The 13,321-nt window shown below is 45.7% G+C and overlaps 1 protein-coding gene across 1 annotated transcript in view; it reads left to right on the forward strand.

The window, feature by feature from the left end:
• Positions 1-1,335: 1,335 nt before the first annotated feature.
• LOC311234662 (regulating synaptic membrane exocytosis protein 1-like) overlaps positions 1,336-13,321 on the forward strand; it is a gene marked incomplete at both ends in the record, with an annotated part of 61,736 nt that continues 49,750 nt past the window's right edge. Inside the window, 2 exons of the mRNA XM_084321907.1 lie at positions 1,336-1,505; positions 8,380-8,454. Coding sequence (XP_084178033.1) covers positions 1,336-1,505; positions 8,380-8,454 — 245 coding nt within the window. The remainder of the gene's footprint in view (positions 1,506-8,379; positions 8,455-13,321) is intronic.

Consider the following 13,321-nt stretch of genomic DNA (forward strand, 5'->3'; position numbering starts at 1 on the left):
TTTATAAATGACTTGACTTACTTGTATTGAAACCTCTCGCTGCCCAGATATATTATATATTATAATATGTCGCTCTCTGCCTCACTTATTTCTCAGTTTGTTTGTTTTTCGGTGATGATGTGGATCCACTGGCTACTGGGTCAGATTTATATTTAGACTTTGACTAATATCTGTGAGATATATAAAAAAAACAGCTACTCCAGTGGGGTATAGCTATAGGTATAGCCTATAGGCTAGCGGTGCAGGTCAACAGCGATACAAAACACACCCGGCCGCGGCCGCACCAAACCAAAGTCCATTCACAACACGAACAGCTTGTGTTTCTGCCTCCTCCCTCCAGGGACTGATCACGACGAGCACGGCGACACACACAGGTACCCCGGGGAGGAGGAGGAGGAGGGGGGGGCGAGGATGTGCGAGTGTGCTGTGGATGGATCGGATGGATGGATGAGAGGATGAGAGGAAAGAAGGAAGGAAGGAACGAAATTGGAGAAAAAAAGGGGGCGCGCGTCACACTAACACGCTCAATGATTGGTGGGAGAGAAGAGAGAAGTGAGGAGGAGGAGGAGGAGGAGGAGGAGGAGGAGGAGGAAGCACTGGCGTGCGCGCGCGCCTCTTACGGTGAGCGGAGGAGCCCCCATTCTCAAATGAAAGCTTGCGCGCTCCCGTCGCAGAAGAAGCCGTGCACGCGCTCGAGGGGCTGCGGTCCCATTGACGGTTCCATCGCCCTGACAGCGGCAGCAGCGGCATCATCACGCAGCAGCTAGCGGTGTGTGTTGGAAACAAGGAGCCGCCGCCTCGCCCTGCAGCCCTGCAGCCAGACAGACAGCCAGCCCGTCCCGCCGCGGCCGAGCCGAGGACCCCATCATCTCTCCCCCCCCCCCCCCGCGGCCTGAACCAAGTGAGAGCCGCCGGGTCGACCGACCGACTATAGCTGCCATCCGACCGCCGGAGATATGGGCTCCCCGTGACTGGAGGTGGTGGAGAGAGGAGAGGCGGGCGGGGGGTGGGTGGGGGGTGGGTGGGTGGAGGCCAGGGGGGAGAAGAAGATAGAAGAGCAGCGAGAGATAGAGAGGGAGAGGAGCCGAACAGGAGTCGAAGCTCTACTACTATATACCACTAGCGCCATCGCGGAGCCACCGCCGCCGCCGCCGCCGACCTGGCATCAGCCCGCCGCCATGGGACCCTCGCATCACTTGCTCCTCCAGCCATTGCTTCTTCGTCCGCGGGCCATGATGTCGTGATCCGTGGTGGGCTCCGCCTGCAGCGGGATTTCTGTCCGTGATCCGAGCCGCGGCCGAGGACAGGAGGAAGGGGGGGGGGGGGGCGGTGAACATGATGTCCGCCTCGGTGGGGCCTCGGGGCGGCCCGCGCCCACCACCCGTCGCGCCGGCCATGATTCCCGAGCCGGACCTGAGCCATTTGACGGAGGAGGAGAGGAAGATCATCATGGCTGTGCTGGCTCGACAGAAAGAGGAGGAGGCGAAGGAGGAGGCCATGTTAAAGTAAGAGTGAGTGAGTGTGAGAGAGAGAGAGAGAGAGAGAGAGAGAGAGAGAGAGAGAGAGAGAGAGAGAGAGAGAGAGAGAGAGAGAGAGAGAGAGAGAGAGAGAGAGAGAGAGAGAGAGAGAGAGAGAGAGAGAGAGAGAGAGAGAGAGAGAGAGAGAGAGAGAGAGAGAGAGAGAGAGAGAGAGAGAGAGAGAGAGAGAGAGAGAGAGAGAGGAGAGAGAGAGAGAGAGAGAGAGAGACTGGGCCTGGACTATTTCGTTCAGTAGAAGATGATAATGGTCCATCTCGGCTATACCTATCCTTCTCTCTTCTTGGATATGCCAAACCAAACCTTTACGCACGCATGTAGCTTCAGCACCTCGTACGTGCGCAGATGTGCTTGGATACACGTGAGAGTGTGTATCGTGGTCGTGGTACAGAGAGATAGACTCGTTTTTTATATATCGAGGCCTGTGTGGGATGAGTCGTTAAGACTGGTTATAAGTCTGAAAAGTATACACGCGCTTTCAAATACAATGCAGCATATAATTTAGGCTTGTGTGTGTGTGTGTGTGTGTGTGTGTGTGTGTGTGTGTGTGTGTGTGTGTGTCTGTGTGGTGTGTGTGTGTGGTGTGGTATGATGTGTGTGTGTGGGTTTGTATCTAAGTGTGTGCGTGTGTGTGTGTGTGTGTGTGTGTGTGTGTGGGGGTTTGTATCTATAAGTGTGTGTGTGTGTGTGTGTGTGTGCGTGTGTGTATCTGTGTGTCAGACACAGAACGACTCAATGAGAGTTTTGTGTGTGTGTGTGTGTGTGTGTGGCGTGTGTGTATCTATATAAGTGTGTGTGTGTATCTATATAAGTGTGTGTGTCAGACACAGAACGACTCAATGAGCGTGTTGTCCGGTCGGCGCCTTCACACACAGCCAGGTGTAATAACTTGGTTATTATAGGGGGGAGGGAGGTGTCATGCACGACGTGTCACGCAGTGGCGTCACTCACACTCCAGTGTATAATGTTGAATGACTCCCAACAATAACGATAAATATGAGTCATTTTTCAACCGCACCAACCAATCATCACCATGCAATCCACTCTTTAGTAATTATGCCTCGGGGCCAGTGCCAGTCATTATACACCACGGGTGTGCAGTATAGAGTGCAATTCGAGTGTATTTTATATTATGTGATGGGGGGGGGGGGTCTGCGAACCATATTGGCTTTTCGGAATACAAACAACCCATCTCCGCCTGCTTCTATCAGTGGCCTGTCTCCTGTGCGCTACACCCCCTGCCTCCACACACAACAGCTGTTTGCGTGTTCGTTGCTCTGGGGTGCGGTTGAGATGTTCCACCGCCTAATGTAGGCCAGTGCGCTCTCTCTCTCTCTCTCTCTCTCTCTCTCTCTCTCTCTCTCTCTCTCTCTCTCCGGTATAGCGGCTTCACACTCGGAGAGGCTGCCGTGAGACCAACGGGGGCCCATATGTCCCGTGTTTTTCCGTTGTACCGACTCCGAGCGACCGGGGATGTCTATATAATATCATTTTGACCCCCCCCCCCCCCCCCACACACACACACACACACACACACACACACACACGCACGCACGCACACACACACACAACACACACACACACACACACACACACACACACACACACACACACACTTCATACGGTGCGAGGGAAAGCCAAGTCTCTGTGATTTTTTTAAGCATCGAAATGAACTCTTCTCCTTTAATAACGACGGCGGGGCTGAATTATTATTTCCAGCCTCCTGACCGAACTGCGTCGGTGTCGTGTGATGAGTGGGAAATCACGTCAAAGGGAGGGGGGGGGGGGGGGGCTCGTCGTGTGTTCCTCACGTTTTCGCATAGCGTCCGCTGAGAGGGAGAGGAGAGTGGATAAACCCCGACCCACCTATAAGCAAAGCCCCCCCCAGCTTTACGTGCGCGTTCTATTTTAAGCCCTCGGCGCGGAGTGATAGCCAGTGGAACGGAAGATCGATCGATTCATTGCATCTAAAGAAGGAAATGTCCGATATACGGGCGTAATAACGGGCCCCCAGCCTAAGTGGTCGTGCATCATTTTCAGTCATGTATTAGGAGGGGTATCGTTCAGTCAAATGGTTCCAGGGGGGCTATCAGTAGCTTCTGCTACGGTATGTGTTCATAATAATAATAGCGGCGGCATCAATTCTACTCATCACATTTCGGTTTAGTGCTTGCTGTGTCAGCCAAGTGTGGATGATATTGATAAAAATAAAAAATTAAAAAAATCCGCTCATTCTCATAATGGAAAAGCTGCACCGGTGGCTAATGACACTGCAGGCGGTGTGGTGAGGTGAGGGGTAGCCGGTGGTGCACGCCGCTCTGTTATTATGGAGAATTCCGGGATCAGCTTTCTTTTAGGTCAACCAATGTCTTAGGTCATGAACATTAACGTTAAGACCCACTGAACCCACCCGTCACTGTGTACATTACAATTCTAATGGTAGATATATGTCCGACCTATATGCAATCTGCGTTTCCTGCAACTCTGCTAGAGCATGTATATAGGACTGAAACCCTTCAGCTCAGAGAACGATGGACCTGAGGGTGTGTGTGTGCCTGTGTGTGTGTGTGTGTGTGTGTGACTGTGTGTGTGTGTGTGTGTGTGTGTGTGTGTGTGTGTGTGTGTGTGTGTGTGTGTGTGCCTGTGTGTGGGTGTGTGTGTGTGTGGGGGGGGGGGGGGGGGGGGGGTCGTTTAGACATAACATTTTATTAGATTAGATTCAAATGTATTACAGTACAGCAACGAAAAGAAGTTTGGCATCCAGAGTGCAAATGTAACAGTATAAAGTGCAATAGTAACATACAATGTACAGGTGATTTAAGGCCCTTATTGGTAAGCTATACCTCCTTATACTACATCATTATTGGAATGGAATTTTGGTACCTATGGAACCCGTCCTTGTGACTGGCTGGTCCTTAAAGGATAACTCCACTTTTTTTTTTAAATTAGCTTATTTAACATCTTCCCTGGAGTTAGACAAGAAGATGCATACCTTTTTTGTCTCTGTGCGTGCATTTTAGCTTTGGGAATAGACGCTCCGTTAGCATAGCTTAGCTTCATCACTGGAAGTGGGGGAGGACAGTAGCCTTACAGTGCCTTACAGTGTATTGCAATGTCTGACATTGACCAAACTTGATATGCATGACCTTGGTGGGCTCTAGGTCAACTCCTGAAAAGGGGGTCAATGTCAGACCTTGCAATCAAAAGTTAGGGGCGCACTGAAATTATGGCAAGGGTTATTAGCCCCCTAACTTTTGATTGCAAAGTCTGACATTGACCCCCTTTTCAGGAGTTGACCTAGAGCCCACCAAGGTCATGTATATCAAGTTTGGTCAATGTCAGACCTTGCAATACACTGTAAGGCACTGTAAGGCTACTGTCCTCCCCCACTTCCAGTGATGAAGCTAAGCTATGCTAACGGAGCGTCTATTCCCAAAGCTAAAATGCACGCACAGAGACAAAAAAGGTATGCATCTTCTTGTCTAACTCCAGGGAAGATGTTAAATAAGCTAATTTAAAAAAAAAGTGGAGTTATCCTTTAAGGTCCCGCGAGTTTGCTCTGAACAGGGTAAATCTGCATTTTGCTGCGATGCCCTTCTATAGCTCATGAAGTGAACTCCAACAGTATACAGCTTGAGATTCTCCCCTCTGTTGCAGAGTTTAAAACCTTGATCTCCAACCTTTGTCAATCAAGTTGTAATTTTTTTTAATGGATTGTTATCCTTACTTGTCTTATTGTCATGATTTTATATGCCTTTTTTTGCTTAACTCGGTATGTACACCCGACGTGACTGTAAATGAGGGACACCTCAGTTGCCTTTCGAGTTTAAATAAAGGTTTGAAATGAAACGGCATAAAATATATAAATTGGTACTACAGCTGTATGGTACAGAGTTAGTAGTATTAATACAGTGATACAGGTATTAAGACACTATGGTAGTAAGTCGTACTGGCCAGCAGCGTAAAGCCACCCTTAATTTCCTCTCCATCCTCTTAATAATAACTTTATTTGTATAGCACTTTTCATACAGAAATTGCAGTTCAAAGTGCTTCACAACAGTAAAAAATACATAAGACATAAGCGAGCATACAAATTAAATAAAAAGATAGAAGTAGCAAGGTAAGGTAAATCACAGTTTTTCAGTAATACAAATAATAGAATAGAGATAGAGTAAAAAAGTGCGGTTTGATTCAGTTTAAAAATAGGCTAAACATTATAAAATAGAACAGATGGTATAAAGTGTGATATAATTGTTCAATAAAAAATATATAACAACAGAGCAGTGTATCGCTCTTAATACTTTGAGTTTCTTTACAAAGTTCTAACATACAACAGAGCATCGCTCTAACATAACAGAGCCGTGCATCGCTCTTAACACTTTGAGTTTCTTTACAAAGTACAGTTGTAAATTACCTTATAGAACAACAGAGCAGTGCGTCGCTGACAACTTAATAACAGAGCAGTGCATTGCTCTTAACTTTGAGTTTCTTTACAAAGTTCAGTTTTGAATTACAACAGAGCAGTGCTCTTAAAATCACAGTGCATAGGAGGTAGTGAGATACAATTAGCATAGAACCGACACATGAATTTGATAGGAAGTGTATAAAAGTATAGGTAGGGTAAGAATAGTGCAGGTAAAGTACAATTTGTGTCAGGATATCCCTGATGTTTCATTTAAATGCCTGAGCAAAGAGATAGGTTTTAAGTTGTCTTTTGAAGATGTCTAGCGAGTTGGCTTCCCTGATGTTTTGGGGTAGTTTGTTCCATAGTTTTGGGGCATAGTTGATAAAGGCTGCATTACTGATCCTCCTTTGACTGTTTCTGGGAGCCTGTAGTAGTCCAGCAGCTGATGATCGCAGTGTTCTTGCTGGCCTGTAATTTATTAGAGTGTTGGCGATGTAGCTAGGTCCCTGTCCATTTAGAGCTTTGTATGTAAGGAGAAGGACCTTAAAGTAAATTCTAAATGTTACAGGAAGCCAGTGTAAAGCAGCTAAGACTGGACTAATGTGCTCTCTCCTTTTGGTTCTAGTTAGCAGTCGGGCTGCAGAGTTTTGGATTAGCTGAAGCCTCTCTGTGGTTTTCTTAGGGAGACCTGTGAAAAGTGCATTACAGTAGTCTAACCGGCTAGATATGAATGCATGAATTCGCTTCTCAGCATCATTTTGATTAATAAATGGTCGTACTTTTGCTATATTTCTGAGATGGAAGAACAATATTTTCGTCACTTTGTTAATATGAGAATTGAAGTTCAGTTCTGAATCTATCATGATAACCCCGAGACTAGTGACCTCAGATTTGATCCAAGGGGTTAGTCCTCCCAGGTTCTTTATTAACGTTTATTTTTTTTAGTTTTGGGGCCGATAATTAGAATTTCAGTTTTGTCCTTGTTTAGTTTCAGGAAGTTCTTACTCTTCCACCAGTTCACAGCTGTGATTCATCCCATCACAGAGATATCATCACCAGCACGGCTTAGTAGAGAGGGACACAGTCTGATGCGTTGTGTGCGGACATACGTGTGAGGATTGTGAGTTCCCCTCAAAAGGCCTGCCCCTGAGTCTGTAGTGAGTATGTGTCTTCATCGGGCCTTACGTACGACTGCATAGGTTTATAATGTAGACTTGGAGAGCAGAGGAATGGATACCGGTATCAGATATCGGGGCTGACCTCGGCTAAAACAGGGTCTTTGGAGAGTTCCCTCCGATACCATATGAATAATACGATACCACCAAGACACACGTGTAAACGTGTCAGAAATCAAAGCATACACTGCTTTGATTGTCTGCATTTATTTTGGTGCATATAGAAGCATGTTAGATCGCTCTAATGTAGAACAACTTCATATCCCAAGTCTTCTTTTGGCCAATGACCCCTAACTAACGGTCTAAGTGTATACAGTTAAGTACAAATAAAGAACGGGAAGAGTACTTTGTATGTGGCAATACTTAAAGCGTAATACTCAGAAACAGTATCGACAGTGAAACAGTGGTGTTGGCTCTTCCCTATACTCACCAGGGCACAAGTATCTGTATTATAAACTATCTCTTTTGTTAACCTATCATTCCTTATCGTAATATTATTTGGCTTTTGTTATTGCCGACCAACCTGAATACACGGATAGCCTACTTTAGGTACCTTTCCATCAGCATACTTGTGTGTGTGTGTGTGTGCTCAGAGAGAGACTCACATATATACCGTACTATTTATGTATACAGTATATACACACAGTGAATATTTCCCCTGCTGCATCCTGTCAGTGTGAGGATCCATCATAAGGAAGGTCCCGCCCTCCCCTGGCACGGCTGTAACCCGAGAGTGGTCCGTCTTGCTTGTCCATCACTTATTTAGCTCTATCACTGTAATTGAAGTGAGGGGAACGTTTGAGTAACAGACAGAGGGATATTAGCATTACCGCTGTCTGTGACTCTCCCACAATAACAGCGACGTGTGTCTCAAAACGGGAATCGTCAAACGTGGAAGTGACAGATTGGTATGGATGAGGGAGGAGAGAGAGGCTTGTGCTTTCAGCCCGGCACAGTGGAAGCGATGTCGGGGGGATTTCTCCGGAGTTTCCCTCTGTGACCGCGGTGAGCGGCGCGGCCCCTGCCCATGTTTATGGATGACGTACTTATTCTTTTTAAATGACATCGGAAATATGTCAGGGGGATGGAACGCTGAGAACGTGTCCGATGGAGACGTGCGGCTACGGTCCTCTCGCTTTGTGAAAAGCAATCTTCACGTTATCGAGCGAGAGGTCAAGATTGTAAGTTAGAATCTAATATGTCAGGGGCGTTTTGCGATGACGTTGTACCAACACTTTTCCCCCCCAAACCTTGTGTCTTTCAGAGAAGAGAAGCCCATCCAAGCGAGGACCGTCAACCTGGTCGGGCAGAAGAAGCCTCCGCAGCAGAATGATATCCGGTGAGTCACCGTCTTACAACACCTGCATTAAGTGCTGCGTTCCGTTATAACTTGGAGGTCGGGAATTCCGACTTCCTACTAGGAGAAATCAAATAAAACGGCGGGAGTTCCTAGGTGCAAACTCTGGTACGATTTCTCGACTCCCAGTTCAAGCCTTAGCGTCATTTGACGTGATTTCAACACGGCCACTCACATCGAATAAGTGTTAATGTTGTCATTAGCTGTTTTAAGAGTAGATTTGTAAGGATGTTAGCCTTCATTTCACTATATGTCTTGTGTATGTATAGTGAATTAGTGATGAATAAACCTCTTGAATCTTGAATCTCTTGAAGCTATATGTCATTGGAAACTGTCTTTGTGAGTTGTAGTTTATGCGAGACAAACTGTAAGAACAAATTGTTAAAGGGTTTAGCATGAGCGTCCATGTTTTTCCTGACTTTGTAGCTCGAATGCACGTAGGTTGGAGGCAACGTGTTTCCCACTTCCAACTTCCCACCTCCGACCATAAACGAACACAGCATCAGCCATCGTAGAACAACTGGCGTTCAACAGCTATACAGCAACCAAACATCACATGACTGTTTCAGCGGGAAAGTGAACCAAGCCTTGGTCATGTGCTTCAGTTGCGTAGACCAGTGTGAACGACAACTAAAGACTAAGACACTGATCCGTCACAACACAATGATCAAACAGACAGAAGGTGCTGCTGTCCATTGGTTTAATTAGAACCTGTAATGTAATCATGGATTTGCAGAAACAAAAGCAGGTACAGACAGTGGCCTCCGTTTCAATGGTTCATCCTTTTTTCATCCCAAAACGGACACAAATCTGGCAGAGATGTAATTGGTCATGAGCCCTGTCTAACAACACAGATACACCTCATTGCTTTGTATCATCATGTGGACCGTTCAGCGTGGGTTTGGTGCATAGCAACACTTTGGACATTTACATTTACATTTAGTCATTTAGCTGAATGCTTTTATCCAAAGTGACTTACAAGTTCTGTACGACAAGTCAGCAGGAAGGGTACAACTCTGGCTGCTAAGGGTCAGTAAGATTGTTCGTCAAACAGTGTCGATCTTGAGTGTTACACTCTGAGTTCATAATAGTATAGACATAATTAGCATGATAGGTAGTAGTATAAGTATAGTAGCATAGTAGTAAAAAGACAGTAAGAAGGTTCGTTTTTATTTACATTTTTTAAATTAAAATTTCAGATATATTGTTTGAACAGGTGTGTTTTTAGTCAACGGTGGATAATAGGACGGGCTTCAGCTGTCCTGACTGTGGTGGGCAAGTTTACTAAATGTGCATGAAGCTGGCCTTATAGCCTAATGGGAACCTCTCCCAGGCCACTGCCCACCCAAATACACCCACATACCCCCAAATACACCCACATACCCCCAAATACACCCACATACACCCAGATACACCCAGATACACCCAGATACACCCACATACACCCAAATACACCAACATACACCCACATACCCCCAAATACCCCCACATACACCCACATACACCCAAATACACCAACATACACCCAAAAACACCCACATACACCAAATACACCCACATACCCCCAAATACACCCACATACCCCCAAATACACCCACATACCTCCAAATACACCCACATACACCCAGATACACCCACATACACCCAAATACACCAACATACACCCACATACCTCCAAATACACCCACATACACCCACATACACTCAAATACACCAACATACACCCAAAAACACCCAAATACATCCACATATACCCACATACACCCAAAAACACCCACATACACCAAATACACTCACATACACCCAAATACACCCACATACACCCACATACACCCAAATACACCCACATACACCCAAATACACCCACATACACCCACATACACCCAAATACATCCACATACACCCACATACACCCAAAAACACCCACATACACCAAATACACTCACATACACCCAAATACACCCACATACACCCACATACACCCAAATACACCAACATACACCCCAAAACACTCACATACACCAAATACACCCACATACACCCAAATACACCCACATACACCCAAATACACCCATATACACCCACATACACCAACATACACCCACACACATCCAAATACACCCACATACCTCCAAATACACCCACATACACCCACTCTCCCATCCTGGGATACGGACCTCTAGCCTATCTTAAAACCCTGGGAGGGAGGTTTTTGGCCAACAGCTAGGCTAGCTGGTCCTTATTCGCTTCCATTTATTTGTGCTAAGCTAGGCTAGCTTGCAGCCAGATAACTTTCTACTGAACACACAGAGAGGAGATTGGTATCTATCTTCTTGTCTGATTCTGGAGAAGATGGTAAGCACATTCACCATAGGGGTGGGGGAAAAAATCGATACGTAGTAGTATCGCGATACTTTGCGTGGCGATACTGTATCGATACAGGGACGCCAAGTATCGATATTTAATTATTAATAAAACATTTTATTTTTTATTTTTTGTATAAGGAAGTTGCATTGTTCATTTCAATACCTGTAATAGTACAGTAGTCCACACACACATGTGCATTCAGTTAAGTTGTAATATGACTGTAATACAAACAGTTCAGTCTGTCAGGTACATGCAACACAGATTACAGTGTTTACATCTGTCTGCTTGAGAAAATACCATGTTCTGCAATAAAAATGATTGAAGTGAGATGAACCGACTGAACTTTATTTTATTAGATAAAACATGTTGACAGTTTTACTTTGCAGTAAAAAAAATTTAATCGCAATATTCGCGATATATCGAGTATCGCGATACTATCGTATCGCGGCTCAAGTATCGCGATAGTATCGTATCGCGAGGTCTCTGGCGATTCCCACCCCTAATTCACCATAATGCTGGTATGTTCCTTCAGGGTTAGGATTATGGATTATGGTTATGGTTATGCTTATGGTTAGCACTGGGAACAGACACATGTTAGCTCTGTTGTCCAGTGGTTGTCTGTCAAGCTGGGTGCTCTGTATAGCACAGATGGCCATGATCCAGCCAGTAAGCCCAGGTTCTATTGAGTCATCACTGACTGACTAGTCAACATATTCCTCCTCCGTAGAAGCCTGCTTGAGCTGCTTGAGCTATCTTCAGATGCTGTGTGTGTCTCCCACTATTTGCTCAGGTCTCCTGCCAAGCTGCTTGCCAGGTGGACTCAGTGTAGTACCAGTGTGTGTGTGTGTGTGTGTGTGTGTGTGTGTGTGTGTGTGTGTGTGTGTGTGTGTGTGTGTGTGTGTGTGTGTGTGTGTGTGTGTGTGTGTGTGTGTGTGTGTGTGTGTGTGTGTGTGTGTGTGTGTGTGTGTGTGTGTGTGTGTGTGTGTGTGTGTGTGTGTGTGTGTGTGTGTGTGTGTGTGTGTGTGTGTGTGTGTGTGTGTGTGTGTTTTGTGCTTATATGCCATTTGGTTCAGTCTGAACAGCATTAATTACAGAATATAGAAAAAATATATAGTATATAGTAATATAGTACACAGTGGCTAGAAAATGCAGCATGGAGTGTACAGTAATCAGTATGGTATATTTGGGGGTGTTGTTGTGAAAGGTACATATTGAAGTTATTGGAAGAAACTGTTCTTGAACCTGCTGGTCCTGTTTTGGAACCTCACAGTCCTGGCATGGCTTAAAGGGGCAGTTCACACCAAAAGAAAACATATATTTTCCCTTACCCGGAGTGCTATCTATCCAACCAGTGTGTGGTTTGCTGTAGTTTTTTAGATCTGCCGTAGAGATATCTGCCATAGAGATATCTGCCGTAGAGAGGAACACCGGGGAAAAAACAGAATCCTCTTAAACGACAGACTCATCTGAGAACTCAGGCATGACTGAGAAAAGCGGTTGATATTTCATGGCAATTTTAACCCTTCGCTTGCCAACTCTTTCCGGCCAACCGTACGTCTTTGTGAAATGCAGCTTGTTTGTTCTATCAAACATTTCAATTTGCCACAGACTCGACGTGCGTGCGGCGGCTATAGGCTCCCGGCTGGCTCGTCCGCATGTCCTATACGTGTTTCCATACTGTACGTCTCCTTTTTCTGCTTTGTGTATATGTGTGTGTGTACATGCATGCGTCCGGGAAAGTGAGTGAGGGGGGGGATTATTATAGAGTAAGTCGGCTGGAGAACATCTGTTTCCCAGAAGAATCCCACAATATGGCCCCCGTTTGGGACATTATAGGTCATTCCGGTCGGTGTTCCGAATGGTCCGGAGGCCGCGGGATTGGGACGGAGATAATGTTGCGGCTTATTGTCTATAAAGTGTTTTTATCGCTATACGTCGTCATCGTATCTCAACCAGCAGTAGCAGAGTTCATACTACAGGCCTGGTAGCTGTTAGCCATTTGAATGCCGTAGTTGGCGTTACTCTGCAAATTGCTTTTGAGAGATAGAGTCCAGTCCCAGCTTTGTGAACTGACGCTTGTCTTAAATGCAGAAACCCTATGGTCTGTTAAAACAACTTTACAACGATCTTGTTGAATCAAAGTTTTGTTACCTCTCAAGACGAACAAACTGTCTCTGCCTAAAAATAGTGTTTGATTTATGACTTCCCTTTTCTTAATGGTCCCATGCATTGCTATTCCTTGCACTATTTGGGCAACTTTACTTTTTTTCAAAAAAATTCATGGTTTTGTATTTTTTTATTTATTTTCTTTATATCTTTTTCCCCCTCCTTTTTCCTCCGATTTTCTCCCATCCCAATGTTAGTCGTTATGCCAATTCCAAATCCCCTTCCTGGTCGCTGCGCACTTACCCCCCACAGTCGGTCTGGGAGAGTGGAGGCTATCACGTGCTTCCTCCGACACACGTCTAGCCAATCAACCGTT

The sequence above is a fragment of the Notolepis coatsorum genome (assembly GCF_963971535.1).
Source record: "Notolepis coatsorum genome assembly, chromosome: 9".
Lineage (NCBI taxonomy): Eukaryota > Metazoa > Chordata > Actinopteri > Aulopiformes > Paralepididae > Notolepis > Notolepis coatsorum.